Here is a 27,850-nt window from a genome sequence, read left to right as displayed (position 1 = left end):
AGACTACAATTGAATTAACCAATCAGGACAAAGAATGCTTTTTCGTTCTGATTGGTTAATTCAATTGTAGTCTCTCCTATGAATAGGATTTTTGAACGAACCCGAAATGATAACCAGCCGTGACACTTATCGCGCAGTCTCGTAAAAGGCGCAAGAAACTATTGGAATTGTCGAACGTTGCAGAAATAATTTTCGCCAACAGATCACCTCTTTTCGTCGCAAAAAATTCATTTTCGATTATTTCTGACAAAACGTGACAGCAAGAGGAAAAAGAGAGACGAAAAGTATGAAAATTGGCGGCAAGACGCGATCAGCTGATTGGCAGCTGATGTTTTGGGCGCGAAGTGCCGGCGAGAGAGGCCAATGAGACACCGATCGAGATAATTTTGCCGCGTAAAGTGTTCAGTCCTTCCCAGTCCTTCCTCCTTCGTTCGCCGAAACGGAGCTATCCGTCATCGCTAATCTCGACATTGGAAATTCTACAGCAATTCTACTAAAAACACGATGGCGTTGCACGAATATACCAAGGAAAACGTCCGCAAGCACCTCGAAGATGTATCGTTGCACGTGAGTGTCGTGTATTCGTTATATTACTCGTTATATCAGAGTACGCTATTTCCTTCATTCCCTATCTTCTACATTTATTCATTTAAGGATCACCTTTTTTTCTTTCTATCGCATCTCTTCCCATATCTCTTCTGTCAAATTTTCCCGACAATGGTGATAATGTTGAACACATGTCGAACATAAATCTGCCGTTCATTAATGCAATAAAAAGAATACATACAAGGGAGAAATATTTTGGAGCACAAAAAAGAAATAATAATATTAATAATAGTATTTAGATCAAAACGCAAATTTATTTAATGTACGAACAGAATATTTAAACAATATATACACACATACACGGCTTCTACGTCTAATTTAAGCTAAGAATTACTCAGAATGTGCTCTATCTTTCATCAGAATGTTTTATCATTATATATATTTGATGATATCGTTATCAGTAACCTAGGGTGAACGGTGAAAAGATTTTCTAAGAATAATGTACTATGGAATTTTTTCACTTGGGATTTATTTAGGTTAATACTTTTCAATAGCTCAAATGTAGATATTCTGATTAACAATTAATTTTGAATTTATAACAAATAATAACAGAAAATTCTTAATGTGAAACATTTTGCAATTTTATTGACTTTATCTTCAAATTATTATATCAAAATTATATTATATATTGCTCAGAAACAATTTGTTTCAATTAAAATTTTATATATAATTCATACTATTTTTTTCAAATTATATAATACAATGTTTGAACTGTGAAAAGATTTCATTAAATTATTAGTAATTACTTTAATAATATGGTTAAATAAATAATATAATAGCAATTATTACTCTTTTTCTATAATCTTCTTTTATTAAAGAGAACTTATTTAGATTATATATTGTTTTATTAAACTTAGATTAATTACAATTTCTTTTTGCAGACTTCACCAAAGAAATCATGCATATTACCAACTATATCTCAAGATGGATTGAAAAATGGAGTAAATATAATTTCCTTATTATATGATTTTAGTATCTTGATATGTTTTATTTCATATTGAAATTTCATTAATTAAAACATTTAATACAAATAATAAACTTGTATAGCTTTCCAAGACAAAAGCTGTGCAAAAAATACAACTCAAGGAAGAGTTCAATCCAGAATTGGAACCACTCCTTCAGGAAGGTCCAAATCGCTTTGTGATTTTCCCCATTCAATATCCTGATATTTGGGATATGTACAAAAAAGCTGTGGCATCCTTTTGGACCATAGAAGAAGTACCTCTTCACAAGGTAAATTATTATATTATAATACATATTTCTGAAGGTATACAAATAAATTTTAATAAATTTTTCATTAAATTTTCTATAACAATGCATTTTAACTTTTTAGTTGGATAAAAAAGACTGGGAAGAAAAGCTTAATTCTGACGAAAGATACTTTATCTCTCATGTCTTGGCGTTCTTTGCTGCTTCTGATGGAATCGTTAATGAGAATCTGATTGAGAGATTCAGTCAAGAGGTAAAAATTGCTGAAGCACGTTGTTTCTATGGATTCCAAATTGCCATAGAGAACATTCATTCTGAAATGTATTCCTTGCTTATTGAAACTTATATTTCCGATCCAAAAGAAAAGTAAGTGCTATAGTTGGCCATATACTATTACTTATATTAATTAAGAAATAATATTAATTATATATATATATATATATACACACACACACACACACGCTATTATATATACATATTCATTATTTAATATATTTATTTATTTTATTATTTAAATTAAATTAATAATTTTAATTATGTTAAATGCATTAATATATGTGCCATAATTTTATTTACAGAGATTTCTTGTTTAATGCAATCGAAACACTTCCTAGTGTAGGAAAGAAGGCTAATTGGGCATTAAACTGGATCAATCACGAGAGTGCCACATTTCCTGAACGCGTAGTCGCATTTGCGGCGGTTGAAGGTATCTTCTTCAGTGGCAGTTTTGCCTCAATCTTTTGGTTGAAGAAACGGGGAGTCATGCCAGGTCTCACTTTCAGTAACGAACTCATCTCACGAGACGAAGTTAGTAAATTAACTTAATTATATCTGTATATACTTATATAAATTTATTGTTCATTTATTTATATTCACTTTTAGGGATTACATTGCGATTTTGCATGTTTAATGTTTAAACACATTGTACAAAAACCATCCTTTGAACGTGTAAAATCAATTATAATGGATGCTGTAGAAATTGAACAGGAATTCTTAACACAAGCGTTACCAGTCCAATTGATAGGAATGAATTGTACACTCATGTGCAGCTACATCGAATTCGTCGCGGATAGATTGTTCGTCGCATTAGGATTTGAAAAAGTAATGTATACAAAAATCTTATTATCTTATTACTATTTTAATCTATCCATTTTTTTTACATAATATTATTATCATGAAATTTTAAATTGTTTTAATTTCTTTTCTCTCTTTTTTTATTTTTCCTTTTTTCATTATCATCCTTATAAAATTTCAAAACTTTCATTTTTGTTTCATAATTCATCTATTTAATTCATCTAATTAATTTTAATATTATAATATAAAATATTAGGTTTATCACTCGGAGAATCCATTCTCGTTTATGAACTTTATCTCTCTGGAAGGCAAAACAAATTTCTTCGAAAAGAAAGTAGGTGAATACAAAAAATTCGGAGTCGCAGAGGAGGGTTCTCAGAAAAGGAGCAATACATCGGGCGTAGTATTTAGTGCGAATTTTTAACATTAAAAGATTTTTTTTAAATGTATAAATATCGTATACATATATATATATATATATTTGCTCGTAGAAGGAGAAAAAATGCTGTATAATAATGTTCATATTTAATTTTGGAATAACTTTTTATACTAACAATAAGCCTAAAAGTAATTGACAAATATTTTTATGTGACAGAAAGACATTTGTAAAATATTTATAAAATATATGCATAATCTGATGGCATTAATAAGAAAAATATTAAGAATGCATTTTCTATTATAATTATAGTCATTTTTAAAGTCATTTTTACTCTTATAATTATAGTCATTATAATCTTTCTATAGTCATTATAATCTCATTATAGTCTTTATAATTATAGTCATTTTTAAAGTCATTTTTACTCTTTTTTTTCAATAATGTGCTTCAAAAAAATATAATGCATTCGTAGTTTTATATTTAATTTTCATTTTTCTTCTATTGTGTGTAACTAATTAACAAAAAAACTTTCAGAAAAGTAAAAATGTACTAATCCTAAAAAGTAGCAACTTTAATTACTTTTTATTAATGTCATCATTATTGGACAAACTTTTGAGAAATTGACTGCTATCTTTAATGTAGACTTATAATTAATTAAAATTCTATGTTATTAACATTATTACAATATCTAACACTTTTCAAAAATTTCTTTTTATGATATGAAAATGGTTTATTTTATAAATGAACAAATTGATAATATTTAGACTTTATTATTATATTCTCATTAAAAAGAGTTAAAATATAAAGTAATAGTTTATCATTATTATGTTATAAAGTGCTATGTACTTAACAATTGGATGTGTTAAAAGAAACCGTACATATAAATTTGGATGAATAATTATATAAATCAGAATCTCTGTTACACTTTGGAATTGAGAGTTGGTACTTAAAACAGTATTTATAAGATTAAGTCTTTTCACATGAATATGTAAACAATAATAAGAAATAAAATTTGATTGTAGAAAATCAAAGTATCTTCCTCGAAGCTTTTATTATTTATTATTTGCTGAAAAAAAGATTCTAGAAAATAAGAACGCTTGAAGGAAGATACTTTGATTTTTTACAACCAAATTTTATTTCTTATTATTTCATTATTATATATATTTATTAATATTTCAAACATATGTCATGAAAAATATATACAATATATAAAATATAGAAAAATATATTTTTGTGGAAGTCCATGTAGTATTGAAGTTTATTAGAAGGAAGGTACTTCAAATCCTTTCTGCAATTGTTTGAGATATTGTTTGCGACACTCCATGTTATCAGCTGGTCTATTATATGGCAGCCAAACTGGCTCTCCAATAAAATATCTCTTTGCCTTTATGTAATTCTAAAAGAATTTATTTGAAAATTTTAAAGAAAAATTTCTTTTTAGAATTCAAAGAGAATTTTTCTTGCAAAAAAAATCCATGTAACTTATCATTTCTCATTTTATAATTCAATATGAACAATGAAAAGAGCCTTTAATAGAATTACAAATTTTTAAAACTTATTAAAAAGTTGTTTACTTTCTTTACTATATTTTTAAGAAAAAATTTGAAAAGAAGATAGATAAGAAGATATTGATGAGCGCATACTTACATTAATGTCCAAAGTAAAGCGATGATAAATCCCACTAGGTATGATTATTAGATCACCAGCCTTAACTTCAATCCGAATCCATTCATCGTTATTATCTCTTACATCGAAATAACCAGATCCATCCAGAACTAGGCGTATCTCTTCATCAGTGTGAAGATGTTCAGTGAAAAAATTTCTTAACTGAAGATTTATGAATATTTAGATGAATATCGATATAATTACAAAAATTTAAGAAAATTTTCTATATGTAATGTACAGTAAATTACATATAAGTTATAATTATTATATGTAAATATAGAGTAAGTGATACAAGAACATTTTACTAATTTATAAATTAAACATTTGCATATATAAATTATTTCTTAACAAATAAATATTTGAAAAAAAATCACAAGATTTTGAAATGTGTATCTTTTAACATTTCTGAAAAAGTTTGTTAAACTTATTAGCAAAATGAATTAGATAAGAAATAAACCAAACTAAATTTCAAGCTACTTGTTCAAATTCCAACTGATCTAATATTAAGTAAACATGATTCTGTAAGAAATGACAATAAAATTTGTATATTTCTATACTAATTTTTTTATCAATGGTTATTTTTTCAAAATCTAAAGCTTGAACTTTAGTAGTTAATCGATACATCTGCTACTGTAATAACAATCAAAATTAATTAGAAATAATACATATTTTTCTTATACCTTTTCTTCATAATTTTGTAAACATTCTTTGGAGCATGTTATTTCATCTTCATATGTATAACCGCGTTTCTCGCGTAATTTCTTCAAGATAGCATCTGTGCCATAATTGAGATGATTTATCTAAAAAAGTATATTTAAAAAACTATTATTATAAATTAAAATTATTATTATATTAATTAATTATTATTATAAACTAAAATTTTTATTATGTATAACATTCTTATTTACGCAATTGTATGTATGCGTATTATATAACATATTATTAATATTAAAGTAACACATTAAATGTTATAATTTACGTGTGTACATATTACATTTTACATTTAATAATATAAAACAATGTGCATGATTAAATATCGTTCAGTTTTAGGCAATTTCAAAATTTTGGCCAAATTTTTATTATCAGCTGATTGTGTGTATTTTTCGATATATATATCGCGAGTTTCTTAACCTTAAAATATTCGACACCCGTCACGGCAAATAGGTGATCCAGCGACACGAATTCCGGCGGTTGCCTGTGATGTTCCAATCGTTGATCGGCATCGTTGCTATCCATGTACCAAGCTCGCACCATCGTTGTTCGAACAAAGAACTCGAGTCGAGGACGAAACGAGGAGAACGAAGACGAAGAGCGGACTTTTTGCGTTTTACTTTCGTGTTTAATCAGCTACTATGACGTAAGCGATCAGATAATTATCAAACGAATTGCCGGTCTTTATCGACGATAAGGAAACCGAGGGAAAGTATACAAATAATACAATGTTTATCAATGATTGTTTATGACGATCAAGAGGACGAGTTTAAACGAGAGACTTCCGTTAAATTCGAGAATTCAGTAAGCCTGATTTTTTCGCATTTGTATCGTCGAATTATAATCTTAATTTTAAAAAATGTGTGATCTCTTATATATTTATTATAAATTTCTTTTATGTTTATCAATATTTTGTTTTATTTTCATTTTATATCATCTGTTTAGAATCTGGCATAGCCAGACCTCTGAATCTTTTGATGATATAGGTAACTTACTTTCATTTCTATCATTATCCGTTATTACTATTATCAGAAATTATTGTAATTCTGCTATTGCTGAAGATCTATTCAATTAATAAATATTAACTATTTATTTTTATATATCTATTTTTATACTTTACATGTTTATATATTATTATATTAATTAATTTAATATTAAGTAACATTATATATTATAATGAAAAAATTCGCCTCCTCTGGTTTCCCCAGCGACAAGAGAATTTCAATGCATATTTATACATATCATTTTAATAAGGTCCAGAATCTTCTATTGAAAAATGGAGCAGATATTACATTTATTCTATTATCATTATTTACTTTATAAACACAATTTTTATCTTGAAAATGTTATATTTTATTATATTTGAGATTATTTCACTAAATGTTTTTCTTATTTTTTAAGCTAATATCTTCCCGCTGGAGATGGACGAGTATTCCCAGGATATGCAGAAGCTCTTATTAAAGAAAGAGCAAGAATATGGTCAGTTAAAGTTTATCTCGTCCAGAGCAACAAAGGAAACTTCATGTTTCATTGATGAGTTGCTAGAGGCCATCATTGACATTATTAAAAAATACGATCTATTCCCTGAAGACAATAATCACAACAAGATCAGAACCATCACTTTTACTTCTGCTCAGTGTTACAATTATTTTCTCTTAAATACTAATTTTTCCTCACATCATCTTCTTCTAGAAGACTTGCTCTATGGTCACTTGGTTGGTATCTGGCCTATTTTATCACCGTATCTTTTTATACAGGTAATACATATATTATTATTTAACAGGAAATATCTTTTAGATATATTAAAAATTTGTTTAATTAATGTTATAAGAGAATATATGTTTTTTCATATTTTATAAATTTTTAATTGTATTTTCAATATTACAATTGAAATCAAATAACTATATATGTTACTAATTATATTTTTGACATAATTTTATGCCAATATAATTTATGATACTCTCCTAATTAAAAAATTGAAAAGAATTACATTTAATCATATATTGTTATATTTAAGCTTATGTATATCATAACTTTTATATTTGCTTTATTTTTATTAAAATTTACAGATAATATGGCGCATAAAGTGCGAGTACATACTAGTTGAATCACTCATGTACATACCATTGGATCTATGTGTGGACATTCTGGATATAGCGATTAAATGTATAGATGAATTGGATATACCACGTGCCAAATGTTTGATTCTCGCTCTGAATAACAAAATATACGAAAAATGCCTGCGGTTGAACTTAGGCACACTATCAGAGAAGGATATAACGGAACGCGCATGCCAATTAGTAGCGAATTTTCAGGCACTGTTGGATCTGCTCGGAAGTCCCAGGTATATGGGTTCCTCTGAGTTATCTGAAGTGGCGAGATACGAGCAACATGGACTTCTTCTGAAGTGCATTTTACGCCATATTAAATTCTGCATGAGTAAAAAGATAGAGTCTTACACAGACAATCTTTATGAAGAAAAACTGTTAAAGCTCACATATGGCAATGTCGCTCACAATCGTGTAAATTATTATTGCACGCTTCCTGTTGATAAAGTGCAATCTATTGTGACGACATTGGATGAGGAACTAATCTCCTTATTGCTGAACCAAATTAAGCAGGTTGATTGTTATGAATATATGGGCTGGCTAGAAGTTAATGACACTGAAAATATTATGATTCCACTACAGCGTGCTATTGTCATTGAATGCCACTATTTCATAAATTTCATGAAGGAGAATGAATTTCTGAAAAATAACGATCATCTATCCCATTGTATTCAGCAACTTTTAGGTTCGGTAAATGGCAAGGAATGTTTGTTAACTCTTCAAGAACTTTGTCATGGCATTGCCAACGGCAAACCAAATGGTATGAAAGAATTGATGAAACGTTACAAGGAATGGGATACCTCTATACTGAGTTTCATCAATGAGAGAATACAATTATTGCAAAAAGACGATTGCTGCATTTTACTTGAATATCTCCATCAGATGTTCGCGACCTCGCACACTGAAGTAGAGAAATATCAAGCTTATGTTTTGGTATTGAGAACGATATTGCAGCAAAACGTGCAAGATGTGTATTACATCGTAATAAAATATGTGCTGCGACATTTTGATGATAATCGTTTAGAATACTTGTACAATCATAAACTCTTCATAAAGTTTATGCAACGCGATGCGTGCATAGCCGAATCTGAAAAGCTGCTTATTCTCCTGATTTTTCTTCTATTGAATGCAAAAAAAGTACTAACTACACTTGTGGAGATTGCGATAGGATGCAACAAATACGAGAATATTATGTTTTCGTTAAAGGACATATTGCTCTTGCGATCGTTCTTTATTATACAAAAAACCAACGAATACAATCTGCTGATATACATCTTGAAGGATGTCTGCTTGCAAAAGAATGTTACTTGGTCTTGCAAGCATTTTCCAATTTTTATGAATACCGTACTTGACCATAAGGTAGTAATGTGTATAATATTATTATATTAAGATATGAGGATAAATATTTATTAGTATTTTTTTTTTATTATTTTTTATTTTTCATAATTTCTTTTCCACAGTTGATAACTCCGGATGATCTGATGAACATTGTCTACATCCCCTATCTAATTGATAGCAGTTTCCACTACTTCAACTTTCTCTGCGTACTGATGCATATATATGATATCGTGATGGAAAGAGTTTGCACTCCCAAAATGGATTACCCGCTACTGATCATAGCGTTAACTAAGAAAATGTCGTTGATAAGAAGATGCGAGCCAACCTGCTTAAGAAGCATTATTCACGACTTGATAAATCATATAACGCGCATATTGAACGCCTTGTTTTATATACCAAATATACTAACAGTGAATCAACAGCGCGAAGTGATCGACGCAATTGATGACTGCGTGGAGCCAATCGATCGGGCGCGATTGTCACCTCTGTGGCATATACTCAACGGCAGTATCTTGGATATAATCCAGGATTATGAGAGACGTTGCTTCATTATACATCGACGACTGCGCACAGATCCGCGATGCGAGCCCAAATTGCGCGAACATGTCCAATCCTTCCGACTCGATCGGGAAAGTTTTCTACGTCACATGATTTTGCATGCCACCGAAAAGGAATACGAGATTTTCGCGCTCGAATTGACAACGATATTCTGGTGCAACTTTGGTTGGACCGACGAGATGGAGGCCTACGAAAATGTGCTGCGGATCACTGGCGAAGCAGCGCATCTCGCTTTGATATTTGATAACACGTTTCCCAATGACACGTTCGTATCGCTGATACGCGCTCTTGTGAACTTTTGCGATGTGTTTGCGCACATTAATCACAATACGAACGATCAACAAGTGGCGATCCGCCGTATCCTGCTAAAAACCTTGCATTCTTTAAAAGATACGACTGATAGAACATGCCTCGGTCAAATGTATGGCTTCTTGCTTGCACGTATCAAGGACATCTTAATCAAGAATTCATATTCGTATATAGATCGTTATTTCCATGAGGTCAACGACTGGATCGACGTGTACCTCGTTCGATGCGAGGGACTAATGACGCCTATAAAAGAATCTGAAAAGTGAGTATAAACGTAATATATATATTTCACTTTAAATATTATATAATTTTATTTCATTTAATATAATTTTTTTCATGTATTATAGTAGTGATTTTCATTTTTATATATTTTTTAATTTATTTCAATTCCTTTTTTTATCATTTCCATTATTTAATTTCCATTATTTAATTTCAAAAGAAAACAATAAATTTTTAAAATATTAACTATATTTTTGTCAGAAAAGAGAATTCTATATATGTTGTAGAATAAAATATACAAAATAAAAAAGGAGAAGCGATAATATTGTAAAATTTATATATTTTAGCTCAAGCGATTCAGATGATGAGAAAAGTTTGAAAGACACACAAGTACTAGACGAAGCTCGCAAGTTAACTAGCAAAGAAATCGATATGTTTAATTCCTACAAGTTTGTGTGCGAATGCATCAAGATATCCAACAAAGGGACACATCGTTGCATCGAGCGAATACGGGATATTATATTAGCTAAAAAGGAAATATAATCTTAGCTTAAATAAAGTGTAAAAACAATATTCGCATACGTCGTCTTCTTTGATGTATATTCGATTTTATGTAAAAAAGTATATATGACATTGTCGTAAAGTATTTCCATTAAAATACATCTTTTCTTCTCAATTGATATATTGAATAAGGCACTTTACAACAACGTTTTTCTTTTTTACGTGAAATTGAGAAAGACGAAGTATGCAAATACACTTTACATTATATTTAATATTGATATTTTTTTACTATTAATATTTTTTACCATTGATCGCACTATGTAATTATTTACTTGCAAAAAAATTTAAGATTAAACGTTTTAAAAATTTTATAAAAATTTTTAATAATGTAAAAAGGGATCTGTGAAAACATTTTTTAAATTTATACGTTATTCGATGAAAATATGGTATTCTTTTAAAATAATGCATTGCTAAATATTATTTTGAAATTTTTAAAACATTTAATCGATTTCGCGAGTCTTTAATAATTATTTTTCTAACAAATGCTACAGTATACAAATTGTTCTATACAATATACTTACCATTAAGTAGCGAAATAGTGAAACGAATATCACATAGAAACGAGATGATAAAAATTTTTTGAAAGAACTTTCCTTTAAGAGAACTATTGAAAAGTATTGTGATCGTATTTTTCTACTTTTTGTTTACAATTATTTTTAAAAAATAATTATTTTTTAAAATAATTGTAATTACTTGCACAAATTATACAAATATACAAATAATTACAATTTGTAATACTTACAAATGTTATTATTTATATATTTATAATTATAGAGGTATTGTAACTATAATCAATGTAGTTTCGTATTTATTTGTATTTTGCTTTGCAAAAAAATTTGTGTGAAGAAAAAAAAAGAATTATCTTGTAAATAATTCTGAAAGATTGCAGTTTTGCAATATACCATATTTTTCGTTAGTTTCTTTTGTAGCTGCACTGATTTTTACCTACCTCGGAACAAATATGTTAATTTTCGTATATATATATATCGATTATGTGAATTTAGCAATAATCTTACAAGATAGTCGTGTAAAGAGACAGAAGACAATGAAAGAATGCTCGATTGCGCAAAAAAATAATTTAAAGAGATAAACGTCATACTTTATATAAGAAGACGGAAACAAACAAATTATACAATCGTGTAAATTTTTTTTTCAAGAATTATTCTCAAAGAATTTGCACTCTAATTCGATTATTTTTATATCGTATGAAAGATTCTATGCGTAGAAGCATCTCTTTGGCTTTGCCACGACAGAAAAACTGCCGATATATTATTGTATATATATAGGAAAAAATACATTACAAGCAATCATTTTAGTGTCTTTTTTTTAAAATACCGCTTAAAAAGTTTTTTCGAAAAATTCAAAATCCAATATGCTTGATACATGTGATTGTGTACATACAAGTCAATCAAAAGTCGAATTGAGAGAAATCGAAGTAAGAAGAATCAAGTGTCAATATAAATCATATGTCTCAAATAGGAAATAATAGGTATTAATTTATTTTGTACATACGCGCGTTATTTAAGATGATTATTTTTGTTTTCTATATTTGATAAAAACTTATATTACTATAAAAAAATTTATTTACGAAGTATTTGATTATTTAAATTAATTAAAAAATTTATATTTTTTTATTAATTTAAAAATCACATCTTTTAATCTACGTAATAATAAATTTATATTTTATTAATATAAATATTAATAAAATATTATATTATTATAGTTATAAATTATTAATAAAAGATATATTAATTTATATTTTATTAATAATTTTATATTTTATTTTAATATTTAATTGTTTTATCGGTTTAACAATATTTTAAAGGTTTCTTTTTAATATTTTCATCTTAATCATTGATAAGATCTCATCGAGTACTTATTCGAGTTAATATTAGTGATTTTTTCGTGGTTGTCTTTCACAGAACATGATTCTATCTCCATGTGTATTTAATGAATATTATATAGGAATTGCACTGATGATTGATCAATAAAATACACGTGAAAAAAATGCAAAATGAAATATAAAAGGATTTTATTTTAAAACATATATGCGATCGTTTTAATCAAGAGTCTCTTCTTAAATCACAAACGACATTAAATTTTTTCATCATCGTACAAATCGAATTATGATTACTCAACTAATATCTCATAAATTCGATATCATTACAACGGAAATATTATGCTGCGCGAACGATCCGCACTTAAGAATAACTTAAACCGATTTCCCCGTAAACAATTTAGATTTAACATAACACATTTCAGTGAAATTGCGACTTCAAGCAAAATCGATCGGAAAAACAAAATTATAAGTAGATATATCCTATTTTTATTATCGCATGTCCAATCGGTAGCAAACTAATCTCGGTTTCAGAATTCTAATCTCATTATATTTGATAGCGCCAAATGCTATTGTTGCAATGGTTAGTAAGTGAAAAAAAAGAAAAAAAAAACTTGCGAATAAAGAGAAAAATGTGCACTAATCTTTACTCTGACTTTTCATCTTTGTAAAGCTAGAAAAATTTACATCTCGATGGGCACAACTTCAAATCTGATCTGATTTGATACTTTTGCAACGAGCGAGACAATTTCAAGCTAAAAAAAATATCTCGTCAATCGAGTAAAATAGAGAGGAAAAATCGTGATGATCATTCTCTGGTCGAAAAATATCCGAAGATTGCAAATGCAACTACGATTTATAAGTGCCTTACTCATTCATGACTAGATTCCCATGCTGGTACTTCAACGTAAAAGCCTGTTAAAGCCAATTATTTGGTATCCATTTAACTAATTCGTCAAAGATGCTATCTTAAATATTTTAATTTTTCGAGTGAAAATATTTTTAAATAATTCGAGCATAAGAAAATAACTATTAACAGAGTATTTTTCGTAGGAAAATATATCTTGAAATAATTATGAAAAGCAACTATCTCTACCGTTATAGGAAAAGAATGAAACAAATTGACGCAAAAAATTACTACGATGAAAAAGCTTTGCAAAAATAATTGAAACATTCTAGTTTCATTTGCCCACATGGATGATTCTTATAATTATAATAAAGCATTTTGCACAGCCGTGCACGAAAAAAAGAGACTGCACTCGGTTTATTATGCACATTTTTCTTTTGTTTCGCTATAAGAGATATTCACTTCGAAATATTTCATCTCCTCTGAAGTGTTTCAAGATAATTAGCTTTTATTATGTATACTTCGACTCGCTATATAATATATTTACAGATTCTTCACATTGTAAAAAATATATAACGTATTTCGTACTCAATATATCAGATACGCAGGTAGTAGTACTGAAAGGCCGATATACACATATCTAAATCGTGGTGTTTTTCCTGCTCTTTCTTTTTTTTCTCTTTACTCCAATTATTAATTAATATATGTATGTGTGCATGACCCAGTTGCATAACAAATGCGCACGTATGTATCGCCAACTGTACGCGAATTGTTGCATTATACACATCTTTGTATATCGCATCGCGATGTTTCACGATGTTCCTTCGACACATAGGAAGATAACTAATTCGCCGATCGTCAAGTAAAATTTGAAGGAGAGAGAAACAATTCTGGTCCTTAGGTGTATGATATGCTGGCCGTCACCAGGACTCCAGCGCGATCCTTTCTTGACGCTTTTCTCTGCCGACGATAGCTCCCCAAATAAACATTATAATTTATTATAATTAGAATTCGTTTTTCTTATTACAGATCTCTTGCGATAAAAATTTTCAGATGCCGCCTTAGAAAAATAGCGTATGCAATCTTGAGAGTTGGACGCGCGAGAGACACGTGGCACGGCTCTCTTTCTCTCTCTCTCTCTCTTTCTCCTCGTACAAATATATAAATAGATTTTTCAAGTATATCAAATACTTGGTGAGCTATCTAGGCAGACGACGGCCTTGTGCGTCCTTTGTGTTTCGTGTGTATATGTACCTATTACAAGGTATTATAACAGGACGAAAAACGTAAGAAGTGTGCTACACAAGTCAAGTGATGACGGTGATTTTAAAACGCTTTACAAAGAGGCCCTTCGATCGAAGCCGGGAAAAGGCTTCGATTATTGTTATTCGATATACAAAAGGTGCGGAGTTACGTGATCACAGCGAGATACTAAAAATTTTCCACGAGACCATGACAAAGTAGTTGGCTTAAAGCGAAACGTTTCGTTCCTTCGTCTTTGAACCACAAGATAATTCGCGACCGCAGTTTCCGGCGCCAGCCTCGTTAATTTTTTTTTTCTTGCTTTTTTTTAACATACGAGGCTCCGGAAAGAAAGAAAAAAAAAGAAGAATACAGAGAGTGCCGTTCAAAGATTGCGTGCACCGATAGCGCTCTTTCACAATATTTAAAATTCCACACATGTTCTCTCTCTCAAAGTATATGAACGATATCTCCTCCCAAAAATATCTAAGATCGATCTAACTACCAATCGTAGAAATACTGTACATCAGTTCATTATTTTGTTCTTTTTTTATTGTTTTTTTTAGCTCTTAATTTTTCCGCAATTTCCCTCTAAAGTACCGAAAAATAGTATTGCGCGTATACGATTGAAACAATACATGCGTTAAAATTATAAATTAAAATACGGAGGCTACACAAATTATAAATCTTTTCGCAAAACGATATCTTTCAATAAGATCGCCAAAAGGATCTTGAGTGACTACTAGTTTATATTTCTATTTTGCATTTAACTCTTAGATATGACAGCTTGCTAAACGATTGTTCACAAAAAATTTAAAATCTGAAAAATCGACAAATTCAAATTGAATATTGTCAGAAGATAGATTTGGGGCTTCTCTAAAAATTAAATTCAGAGAAAGATTTTCAATCTCGGAAAGTTTTGGAAATATAAAAAAATAACAATTCTTTTATACATCCAAGAGTTAAATAACAACGCATCAAACTGAATAACACATAACGACTGTTGTTACGCTGTGTTTATCGCCAGAAATGATATTTAACATCAGATAATACGATTGATCACACACGAGAAATATTACACACACCTTATCATTATTACAGTTCACGAAATCGATTAATGATTAAAAACTATCAAGAACTGATTATTGATATGATGCGAAAGAGAAACAATTTTTGTCATTTATATATTATGAAGAGGATGCAAGTAATACATTATTTTTATCGACAAAATTGCAATATAAATAAATTTAAAATTCAGAGCACATAAGAAACTAATGTGAAAAATATAATTATAAAATATAAAAAAAAGTGTAATTATACATGAGATAACGAAAAATATGATTATAAAAATTTATCAAATTTTGTAATCGCATATCTTTAGAATTAAAGAATAATTTTACATTTTTGACAATAAATTAATAAGTGACAAAATTGACAAAATTTTTGAAGCACTCGATCAATTTTACGTTACCTACGAGAAAGAGAACTGTCGTGTACTAACTTCTTTTTACATGCATCAAATTTTTGCACTTGCAAATTCAACGATATTTCATACAGTAAGATTGTGGTTTTTTTCTCTGAAAGCAATAAAAAGTACCGTAATTGCAGTTCTGAATATTTTCAATTACATAATCATTTGATACTTTTTTTGTAAATATCTTTAATGTTCCATTATTATATAGAAAATTTTTAATGAAGTATATTAAGATTTTACAATTTTTCATGTAGATACAAATAATATTTCTCAAAAAAAATTTATAGATTTTATTCTCATTTAACATTATGGAGATTCTGTGATTTTTGAGATTCCATTATTATTCATCATTATAGAAATTTTGTGATTTCTGAGATTACGATACTTTTCATATTGATGTTGTCATTATCAACAATAAATAGTAATACGCATTTACAATTTGCAGTTGAAGGGATCAGTGCGAATTCCCGCGATTTTTTTCAAACTCTACTATGGCTAAACTATTGTGTTCTGTCATTGGTGTGTAAAATCACTCGTTATAAAGTCATCAATCCTATAACAATCAAGTTAAACGTGCAGTCTTGCAGTTTATACAATACAAACTTTTTTTTACCGTACAAAGCTTACAAATTACAAGTTTAGATTGACATTATTATGTTAATTAGCCTTACGAAACGTTCCTCTTAATTATTCCTGTCATGTGTCACAACAGTCTGCAATTTTGTTAGATTCTAATAAATTAAAGGCTGTCTTTGACTTTTGACCTTCAACTTATTAAAATTCGATTTTATATCACTATTATATTAGTTTGCTTTGTTTCTTTCGCATATTAAAGTCTACAAATACAGTATTGCGCTGTAACAGACATTAAAGCGAAACCAAAATAGGTATTAGTATTTGCTACACAACGGATCACAAGAAATCTCACAACAAATTGAGTTATTCTTTAATCATTAGAATGTCGCATATAAAACTTCATTCTTCTAGTGTCTTTCTTTCTTGCGTGCAATAAAATAGTTAAGTGATAAGACTATACAACCAATATATAGGATGTTTTGATTTTTAAAGTATATCTTGGAATATTTTAAAATGTTTCGAAAAGAAATTATTTAAAGAAAAGGCAAATGTTACCATTAGAATGTCTCTCTAATTGAATATCCCATTTCTTTGAAACATCTTTTTGTATTTTTAAGAATGCAACAAAGATATTTTTCGGATGATTAAATTAGATGAAACATCCTGTACATTAATGTCTCTAACGTTTCGTACAAAAACGTTTAACTGATATCTCGCTCTCTCATTAATCAGCCTCCTTAGCTTAAATTAATATAGAACAATTGCACAAAGAAGAATGTACTCTCAAAACCAAATCACTTTCGTACTATCTTTTAATCAGATGGATCGTGTAACCTTCGCACTACTACTGCATGCAAATCATGCGATATATCCTATTAAACTTTCGCTCTCAAACTTAGTCCCTTATCGCTGAATCTATCACCGTACAATAACGGTCAACCATCACAGTGATTCCTTCAAAGTCTGCGAGTATTTCCTCTTTTTTTCTTAGCACAGCACCCAGTCTCAATTTGTGAACCAGAACGCAAAACCTACATGCGACAATTTTATCTGAAATTGAGCAGAAAGCCGATATCGAGTTTGGTTTTACGGTTTTCGACACCTCTTTTCTCACGCGAGCGGAGTATTGGTCCTTTTGCCGAGGAAAAGCTACCTTTCGCTCGCTTTCTCTCTTTCTTAAATCTATATTATTTATATATATATATATATATATATATGTATATGTATATATATTACAATAATATTACATACAATAATACTATATTCGCGTATAATAAAATATCTGTGTTTAACGGCCGCCGCTTGCCGGACGGTCTTCCGAATTAGAAAAGGAGAGAATCATAGTCCTCCGTTGAAAAATTCATACAACGTTCAATGCAAGTTAGTCTTGGTAGATGCGCAGCACATTGTGTAAAGATTTCCAGGTTGAAAAGATTTCCAAGATCGAAGAGGTTCCCAGGGTCGAAGAGATTTTTGGACTGAAAAGATTTCCAAGGTTGAAGATATTTCCAAGATCCGAGGAATTTCCAGAGGAAAGATCCTCCAGGAGGACAACACACCGACGAGGTCTGTCCAAAAGCCACTATACACCGTATCTCCCCTTGGCATATCCCTGCCTCTCCGCGAACGACTTGAAAAAGGGCTGCGAAGGGAAGTTCCAGGACAACCGGCAACGAAGCACGCCGATGAAGAGAAGAACGACGAGCTCTTCCTCGTAACATCGCAATAGACACTGTACACACTGTACTATATTTTCCTTCACCTAGTTCGGCCCGCGGGTAAATAATCCGGACCATCGGGGATTTTGATTAAGTATTAGAGGACGCTGCAGCAGCAGTAGGTCTTCTTCTCCTTCTCGGGGCTGAAGTTCATCTCCCGCACGATCTCGGCGAACATCTCGTTGACGTTGGTGCGATTCTTGGCGCTCGCCTCGACGAACGGGCAGCCCCAGAGCTGCGCGAGCTGGTGGCCCTCCTCGGTGCCGACCTCCCGCTGATGCTCCAGATCGAGCTTGTTCGCCACCAGCAGCACCGGCACGCGCTCCGTGCCCTTGACGCGCGTAATGAGCTCCTTCATCGCCTTGATATCCTGGAAGGTCTGATGATTCGTCAGGCTATAAACCACGACGAAGCCCTGGCCGTTCTTGATGTAGAGATCGCGCATCGACGCGAACTGCTCGGTGCCCGCGGTGTCGAGGATCTCGAGCACGCACGGCGAGTTGTCCACCTCGATCTCCTTGCGGTAGAAATCCTCGATCGTCGGATCGTACTTTTCCATGAAGCAGCCGGACACGAATTGCACCGTGAGCGCGCTCTTGCCCACCCCGCCCGAGCCGAGGACCACCACCTTGAACTCGCGCATCTCGTCGTCGTCGTCGTCGGCTCCTCCGCGCCTCCTTCTACGCCGTCGCCTCCTCCTCCTCTTGGACGTGTCCAGGACCGCGCCGGGGTGTGGAGCGCCGTTTCACCCGAGATAGGCAGAGAAGACACACACGCAGAGAGAAAGAGAGAGAGAGAGAGAAAGACACGGAGGGAGGAGAGACAGATAGACAGAGAAAGAGAATAGAGACTGGAATGAGACAGATTATCGCACCTTCTCTCGCCAGCACAGAGTACACACTCGAGCACTTCACCTACCAGCCAGGCTAAAGAAACGAGGCTCCCCTCGTTCTCGTCGTCGCCCCCGTCGTCGCCCTCGTCGTCGTCCTCGTCGTCGTCCTCGTCCTCGCCTCGTCGCGACGACAATCCGCGCCCGTCCTCCTCCGTCCGGCCGCGAACAAAGGCATCGACGACAAGAGTTACGCCGAGTCGGAACTGTCGAGCGAGAAGCGGCGAGACGGATCACGCGAATCGAGAATCGACCTGCGCCGCCTCGTTGCAAGGCTGCCACGATATTACGCGGCTACGCGAGGACATGACGACACCGGGGCCCGACACCGCGCGCTTTATACGTGAGCACGTACATGTAAACGACGACGACACTCGCTCTCTCGGCTCTGGTCCGCCTGCCTGCCTGTCTTTCTGTCCGTTCCCGTCTCCCGTCCCGTGGCCGTCGCTGTCGTCTCGTCTGCCTCCTCTCCTCTTCCTGCCCCCTCCCCTCCCCTTCCCTTCCCTCCCGTTCAACCCAGCAGATCTGACGTGAGCGACGCCGCCATCTTATCGCCGCCGCTAGACTTTTCTTCGAACGAACGTCACGTCAAGTCGATGGGTCATCGACTACGCGCGTATGCTAGATGTCACGCGCGAATTATCCGCCATTTTCTCTCCCCCTTCCTCCTCCTCCGCATCGAGGCGAATGTATCACACTTTTTGTTCTCTCGTGCAAGGTATGAATCACTTATTTTATTTCGGAAAATCTTTGATGTAATTTGTGTAATAACGATTTAGAATAATGTTTACTGGTATGTGAAATTTAATATCTTAAAAAATGATTTTTTACTGATTCGTATTGCATCTTTAATTTCATTATTTGGCGATTTTTGCGAGTATCATGCAATTGACATCTTTCAAGAAATGACACGGTAGATGTACAATTATATAATATGTAATTATATTTTTTAAATAAAGAAAGAGAGAGGAAGAGAGATAAAAAAGATTATTTTTTATTAACAATAATAAACAATAAGTTTTACGTTCATCGGGAAAAGCAGTAGACTTCAAGACGCATCTTGAGCGAACGCGAGCTGATTGGTCGACCTGAAATCCGACCAATAATGGCGCGACCGCCAGAATGACCGCAAGTTTTGTTCTCTTCAGTTACACTTTTTACACTTGTGATGTTACCTAATTTTCTCCTTGGAAAACAACGGAGATTAGATAAAAGATAAGATTAGATAGATGATAAGATTAGGTAGATTGAGATCCCATCAGCTATATTTCATATATTAATGACCCTTTCCTCTCTTGTTTTCTCCTCCAGGATCTATCGTTCCGCGAGTGCATAACGAGGCGTATACGTAGAAGAGACAGATTCGCGATCCCTAGAGAAGTGAGGAAAACGATCGAGCGAGGGAGGAGTCACCCTTCACCACCGGATACGAGTGTCACTCTCTCTTATCTGCCAGACAACGCTATCCACGACCTTGCCAACTCATGTAAGGAGCAACCGAGTGAGTCGTATTTCGTTGCAGTTGTTTTAGAATACGATACAGGCTGTGTATTCATATGTCGACGTCGCGTGTATGCGTTACTTGTAAGTGATGCCAGAATTACATTAGGCGTAAACAGTACCATGCATACTATGATAGCTCCAAATTGAATGAGAATTTTAAGCGAGTCACATGATAAGCGAGTCGTTGATAAATAATCGATGGAAATATATAGTATTAAAGATTCGTGATTATGTAATATATGTGTAATATGTATGTGTTTGTATGCATTATACATATCCATACACGGCATATTTTCTGCGGAATAAACAGGTTAATTGATCTTTCATTTAGAGAATTGCACTAGTATAATTTTCTAAATACTACTTGAAATATTGTGCACTACGAGCATGGGAACATTATAACAATGAGCGTTTTAATGAGTAATTTACACTGTGCAACTTGGGTGCATTACAGATGAATTGTGACGTAGAGCTTTATAAAAAGCGCACATATAAAGTTATTTCAATTTCAAGACGATTTTCTCTCTAGGGAAATATAAATCTATTAAAGATGTGAAGAGAGAGAGCGAAATATATAATAATATAATAAATAATATATAATAATATAATATAATATATAATAATAAAAAATATATGATAATATAATATATAATAAATAATAGCACATATCTAATATAACTTTTGATTTCTGTTGAAAGAACGTAAAGCTATATTATAAAATATTCGTCATCCCAAAATTTAAATATAAAATTGTATAAAATCTCCAAGTCTCTTCGTATCGAATGTTCTACTTTGATAGGTTTCGGCGTAGACTGACGTATTTTTAGTCTAATCGCGAGCTACACACGATTACTTTCTTCTCGCTTAGCATACGCGACTATCATAATCATCGAATAACTGATTCATCTCTCGCATTACGAATTATCCTCGATGACGAATTTATACTGACGAATAATTTCCATGAATGTCGGTCGTGTGATAACGCAATCTCGCGAAAGCGAAAGAGAAATAGAGATAGAAATAGGTAGAGAGAGACAGAGAGAAATATGAAGATTAATGCATGATATTTTAATTAATGAGATAATTTTTAATCGAGTCTTTGCTTCACCTCTTGCTTCACTTACAACTGCAGTATATTTTTTAAAGATACGGATAAAACCAATCATTCAAATGTATGTGTGATAAAATTCTTTAAAAAAATTTCCTTTTTTTGTTAATTTCAGATTCTCTTATATTATATAATTATCTTAATTATCTTAATAAATTATCTAAATTATCTTAATAATCTCTTCTATTATTATTATATCATTATATATTATGGATACAATATTATGCATATAATTTATTTATTAATCGTATCAATTTTTACTTGTATGATAATTTTGTTATATACATTTAATAATTTAATAAAATAATCATGAATAATAAATAATTGGGAATTATTATCCATAATTAATTTTAAATTATTAAGTGTATACATCAAAATAATAATAATAAAGTAAAAATTGATCTGTCATCTATTATTTGTTATCATTTATTATAGTAGGATTTGTTCGCTATATGTATACTGATCGTTTTTAGCATTAGGTATTGCATTTCCTGCGTTTTGCCTTTTAATCTCCTCTCGTCTCTTTCCTACTCCCTCCCTCGTTTCCTTCCCTCCCTTCGTTTCTTACAATTATTCCGCTTTAAAATGCTGAAAACAATAGACTGCAGGCTGAAACGAAATCTGACGCATGAGCACATCGAGAATCGCAAGTAGATGGACACTTCGAAATAGGTCAACGAAAAATTGGCGGCGCTTAGGACGGGAAGTCGGAGGACACGCAGCGCGGCCGCAAGACGAGGCACGCTCGTTTCCCGTTGTTTCGTTGCCGGTTTGCCCGTTAGTTCGTTCCGCCGCCCGGATCCCCGTTTTCGACGTCCGTTCACGCGCCATTCTTCCACGTGAGTGCAAAGATCGTGCTTCTAATCGCAAACGCTTTTCGCGCGAACAATACGCAAACACTGCGCCTAATTTGTAATGTAGCTTTTTCACACTATCCCTGATAATGCGACGAACTTTTAATATTACATTTTCACGAGCGCCTCTTAAAAATTTTTATTTGCGACACACACACACATATATATCGTTTATATTAGTATTAAATAATGAAATATTAATTATTCATTTTAATTATATTATTTATTATTTTATTTATTTATTATTTTATTTATTATATATTATTTTATTAATTATTTATATTATTTTATCTTTGATGTCTAATTTCAAAGAGATTTCCTATCAACTTGAAACAACCGACAGAGTCTATCTCTAAGATTTTTATAAAATTTTTATATAAGATTTTTAAAGATGAAATCGTGAATCTTTATTCTATAACTTAACGAGATCCGAGATCTTAATGAATTATGTCGAATTTAATAAGATCTTGATTACGTTATTGCTTGAAATTCCATCGCTTTGGATCAGTCACGAGCTTTGATTTTGCAATACCGCTGTCACTTATTGTTAGAATACATCGGTGCTGATGATAAATATAGATGAGATGCTAAAGAGGCGCTCGTGAAAAGAGCAACGTGTTTCTTGCTTTTATTCTCTATCTCCTTTCCGTAAAGCCGGAAGTACATATTATTATCGTATCTATCATATATTATCTGTTCTTTTGAGTACGTGTAGCGCGCATCTGTGTGCATACACACAAAATAATGTCTATATCGCTTAAAATGAGTAGGTGCGATTGCAACTGCGCTTTCACGTGACATTTTCATAGCGGTTAACTCTTTTTTTTCGCGAGAACCATGTCTCTCGAAATATCACGGATCGGGTCAGTCGGAATAATCGTGACATTAAAATAATAGAGCGACGCACACGCGCGCGTGATAAAATACTTTGCCACTCATAAATCATAAGTACTTCATTCAAGATTATTCATCCTAGAACGCACTAATTTTGACGATTATTACTGCATTGTGTTACCCATTTAAAAAAAAAGGAAAAAAATTATTTGGCTGTATCTTAAATACAACAAGTTTGAAACAAACAAGAAAAGAAATTTTAAAAAATTAAAATTTCACATCATTTAAAAAAGCATAAATATGTTATTAATTTTAAATAATAATAATTGAGGTAATTTTATTCCGTATTTTTTATTTTTTGGCATGAGAAATCATCTTTGTCATCCTTTATCATCTTGTATAAAAATAATTTTAAATTCTGCAAAATAAAAGCTTAATAAATACTTGTGAGTGGTAATATATTTTAAAATTGGAATAATTTTTTTATAAACTTACAATTAAGGAGAAGAAGGGAAGAAACGGTTGCTCGGGGCGAAAAAACGAGGGGTCGATCCTGATTCGGTCCCGCGACCTTGCGGTATGCGAGACGCAGTCTCTCCTCGCACACATGAGAAACGGATGACATCATCATCGATGAAAGTGTACATAACTGAGCAATGCATCACACACTTTGCTTGGCCACTGTAAGCCACTGATCGAAGCGTTTGCTTAACTCGAAATCTTTCCCTCCGCCCGAATGAAAAATATGTCAAAAATGCAATAGCTTCATAAACATCTAAAAGTTTTAGACGTATCCAGATATTTTTTTTAAACAAATTTTATGATTAAAGTCTCTTTTTAGTGAAAAATTCGTAAACGACTGTCATTTATTGCTAGCTCTCTTTTAATATTCCAGTTAATCACTCAATTTAATTTTAATTATAAGTTAATTATAAGTCTTGATTATGAAGTCTTTTAATAAAATCTTTGTTAAGATAGAATTAAATTTCAAAATTATATTTGATGAATAAAATTTTCCTTTGTCTGCTTCATCGCTAGAATTTTTTCATCTTTCAATCGTAAAAATTTCATTGCATGATTAACTAAATAAAGTGTAATTCAAGTATAATATTTGATATAGTATTTGTATGAGAATTACTTTAGCAAATGTCAAAAAAATGATTGAGAAGCATTCTTGACATACATTTGACTGCGCGCGAGAGTTTTATCAGTCCTTGGACGTTTCATAGATTGGGCGCATTCAGCGAATTCCCATTTCCGAGGTGCACAATTGCGATTCGTATCTCCCTTTCTTTCTCGCGGATTCCAATTACAGATACACACGAGGATATTATCGAGGCGTTTATTCATTGATAACGAGTATAGGTGAGGTAATATAATAGTTTACGGGGTCGCATTCACAATAACCGATGATCGATGGACGCCTCGGATAAGTTAAAGAGCGACTTTTAAGAGGGACTGCGACAAAACACGGAACGACTGGGTGATAGTTTGAAAAGGGCATGAGTCATATGAATCTCAAATCGACTGGTTTCTCGATATTCAAAGTATATAATCGCGGTTTGGATCGCGTACGAGAAGGACACATGTCAATATGGAGATTAAAGTAATTGTTGAAATGACATTTCACAACGAACGAGATGAAGAGCATTGTCTCTGATATTGTTATCTTTAATTAGCATCAGATTCACGTAGAGAGGAATCGTTAGTCTTCGTTATTACATTTATTTTAAACTATTATTATCAAAAATAAAAAATTAATAAATTAATAAATTTTAGAATTAGGAATTTATTACGTTATATATCGTGTATACTTTATATGGCGCACACAATGGAATGATATCGATTTGACTTCCATTTACATGCATAAAATCATAGAATCATGTAATTCAAAAAAATTGCTGATTTAAACATTTTTTAAAGAATATTCAATTCTCTTTGGTCTATACTTTGACATTTACATTCCGTTCGAAAATATTGAATTAATAAGATATTATTTAAAATACCCCCCACACACAAGTAGGATTTATATCTCTTTTTTATATCTTGTTTTACTTATTTATAATTATATTATTTATTTACATCTTTGTTCATTTTTTAAAGGAACGTTACAATTAATAAAATTTATTGAAAAATAGTATATGTAACTTAGAATTTTACAATTTATATAAAAAATTCAGGATATATCTCTAAAGAGAAAACTTAAAGTATATAATTTAAAATCTAATCATAGTCAAATAGTTCTCCGGGAGTCAACGTCAAGTCAGATATCGATCATTAAATATGGGTCCAATATAAACACAGATTTCGTTTGCAGACGCGTGACATATTGTAAAAATTGTAGCGATAAAAAAATCCACACAAGTAGGATTTATATCTCTTTTTATATCTTTTTTTACTTATTTATATTTATATTATTTACATCTTTGTTCATTTTTTAAAGAAACGTTACAATTAATAAAATTTATTGAAAAATAGTATATGTAACTTAGAATGTTACAATTTATATAAAAAATTTAGGATATATCTCTAAAGAGAAAACTTAAAGTATATAATTTAAAATCTAATCATAGTCAAATAGTTCTCCGGGAGTCAAGAGGACGTCGAGTCAGATATCGATCATTAAATATGGGTCTAATATAAACACGGATTTCGTTTGCAGACGCGTGACATATTGTAAAAATTGTAGCGATAAAAAAATCATCGAGGCCATATATACATACATCATGCATATACACACATACGAAATGAATGTCGAACGAGGAAACCATCAATTGGGCTTTACGAAACCTTTATTCAAGGCTGTTAAAAAGTAGTACGATCCGATATAATGCTCACGTGGGGCACGTCCAGTGACGTAGACAACCTGGCGATTTCGTCTTGCTCCAGTGATTCACGAGATGCAACAGAATTCCGTTATAATTCCGGTGTAAAAATAGCTCATAAAAAACGATATTCTTGTAAATCGCAGTTTTTCCTCATCTTGCTTATGAAATACTTTACTCGATTTAACAACTTATTTATATTTTCAGTATAAATTTTTTTGTTTAATATATATATACGAGAGATAATTTATAATTAAATAATTGTTCATTTTTATACAAAAATTTCGATTATACACATATACGTACATACACAATATAATAAATAAAATAAGTAATCATACATAACATATAAAAATATTTTAATAAAATTATACGAACTTTAAATCTAATACATTACTCAGATATATAAATTCTTCGACGAATGTGTTGAATAGTAAACAATTAAAAATAATTGAAAAAGATATTATAATTAATTCATGATAATTTATGATAATCAACTATTGTAAGGCAAAGTATTGATAATGGTCATTGCGTCCGCTTTTAAACGTTTAATCTCTGATTATCTTCCGTAAATTCCACAATAATCAATCATTCTTTAGAGTGAAATAATTTTATATAACAACTTGACTTGATTTTATTTTTAAGTAACAATTCACGATTGATTGATTCACAAGAATGCAAGCGATCTTGTAAAAGTGCAATTAAATATGTTCTAAATTTTAATTCAATATTCCATACATTTCCTTGTTATAAATTTTTTACATTGTAAACTTTATATAATTTTTGACACATTTATTATCGAAATAATTAATTAATTAATTTCTAGAAATATATAAACAATTTGTCTCTTTCTTGCGTACTATATTAAGAATAGATATTAAGTGTGAATCTCTAAAATATAAAAATATAATAATTGGCAGATATATACATATATGTTTAATAGATTTCTATTCTAAAATATTCTATATAAAAATCTCAAGATTTCCTGTTGATTTCTCCGAATTATACGTGACAAAAATCCAGATTAAAGAGAAGAAAAAGGATAAGAGCCTTTCCTTTTCACGGAATTATTTAAATAAAAAAACGTATTCTTTTTACCATGAGACTCTGTCTCTATAAATAATAATCAAGAAAATCTCCCAAAAATATTTTAGCAGTCAATGACTGTACTGCTACCAATTTAGGCGTAACAAATCGTGAAACAAAGGATGGTTATCAATGACGAGAGAGAAAGTTTTATCAACGACACCCGAGATCTCCTATACATTCCATACATGTGGCCGCATGCGTATACATGCATATTACATGCATACATATGCGTTACAATGACCTTTAAGAGGCGAATACCGCGAGCGCGGCGGGGACGATGACCCAACAATTTCAACAACGTAAACAGTATCGCATATATG

General features: G+C 31.5%; 5 protein-coding genes across 12 annotated transcripts in view; 3 read left to right on the top strand and 2 right to left on the bottom strand.

The window, feature by feature from the left end:
- Window positions 1-117: 117 nt before the first annotated feature.
- Rnrs (ribonucleoside-diphosphate reductase subunit M2) lies at window positions 118-4,654 on the top strand. The gene is made up of 7 exons (XM_083095006.1): window positions 118-567; window positions 1,488-1,547; window positions 1,654-1,839; window positions 1,940-2,181; window positions 2,394-2,622; window positions 2,698-2,916; window positions 3,146-4,654. Exons 1-7 carry the CDS (start codon window positions 505-507, stop codon window positions 3,311-3,313), a joined length of 1,167 nt encoding a protein of 388 aa, XP_082951132.1. The 5' UTR covers window positions 118-504; the 3' UTR covers window positions 3,314-4,654.
- Window positions 4,020-6,331, bottom strand: Adi1 (acireductone dioxygenase 1). Its single transcript, XM_083095017.1, has 4 exons — window positions 6,062-6,331; window positions 5,611-5,730; window positions 4,913-5,092; window positions 4,020-4,661 (listed from the first exon to the last, which is right to left on the bottom strand). The coding sequence occupies exons 1-4, from the start codon at window positions 6,182-6,184 to the stop codon at window positions 4,527-4,529; spliced, it is 558 nt and encodes a 185-aa protein (XP_082951143.1). The 5' UTR covers window positions 6,185-6,331; the 3' UTR covers window positions 4,020-4,526.
- On the top strand, window positions 5,917-12,044 carry LOC145969135 (uncharacterized). 4 transcript variants are annotated; one of them, XM_083094997.1, is made up of 6 exons: window positions 5,918-6,287; window positions 6,402-6,445; window positions 7,043-7,398; window positions 7,711-9,108; window positions 9,210-10,216; window positions 10,521-12,044. In XM_083094997.1, exons 3-6 carry the CDS (start codon window positions 7,063-7,065, stop codon window positions 10,714-10,716), a joined length of 2,937 nt encoding a protein of 978 aa, XP_082951123.1. In that variant the 5' UTR covers window positions 5,918-6,287; window positions 6,402-6,445; window positions 7,043-7,062; the 3' UTR covers window positions 10,717-12,044. The 4 variants fall into 4 exon arrangements, with proteins under 4 accessions (XP_082951124.1, XP_082951123.1, XP_082951122.1 ...); XM_083094998.1 differs by lacking the exon at window positions 6,402-6,445 and having other exon boundaries at window positions 5,917-6,287; XM_083094996.1 differs by having other exon boundaries at window positions 5,918-6,445.
- A 705-nt stretch (window positions 12,045-12,749) lies between these two features.
- On the bottom strand, window positions 12,750-19,795 carry Rap2l (Ras-associated protein 2-like). Its single transcript, XM_083095018.1, has 2 exons — window positions 19,347-19,795; window positions 12,750-19,278 (listed from the first exon to the last, which is right to left on the bottom strand). Exon 2 carries the CDS (start codon window positions 19,069-19,071, stop codon window positions 18,526-18,528), a length of 546 nt encoding a protein of 181 aa, XP_082951144.1. The 5' UTR covers window positions 19,072-19,278; window positions 19,347-19,795; the 3' UTR covers window positions 12,750-18,525.
- A 92-nt stretch (window positions 19,796-19,887) lies between these two features.
- Window positions 19,888-27,850, top strand: part of LOC145969144 (phospholipid scramblase 1) — a 17,048-nt gene continuing 9,085 nt past the window's right edge. Inside the window, exons 1-2 of one of the 5 annotated variants that reach the window (XM_083095010.1) lie at window positions 19,888-20,035; window positions 20,629-20,818. The gene's annotated coding sequence lies outside the window, so the exon portion shown is untranslated. Of the gene's footprint in view, window positions 20,036-20,471; window positions 20,819-20,881; window positions 20,902-22,550; window positions 22,768-27,850 lie in introns of those variants that run through there. The other 4 variants (XM_083095013.1, XM_083095009.1, XM_083095012.1 and 1 more) reach the window with 4 other exon arrangements.

Source organism: Camponotus vicinus, unplaced genomic scaffold (genome assembly GCF_025532165.1).
Source record: "Camponotus vicinus isolate PSW18456_S1 unplaced genomic scaffold, iyCamVici1.0 SCAF_3, whole genome shotgun sequence".
Taxonomy (NCBI): domain Eukaryota; kingdom Metazoa; phylum Arthropoda; class Insecta; order Hymenoptera; family Formicidae; genus Camponotus; species Camponotus vicinus.
This window is presented reverse-complemented; position numbering and strand designations above follow the sequence as displayed.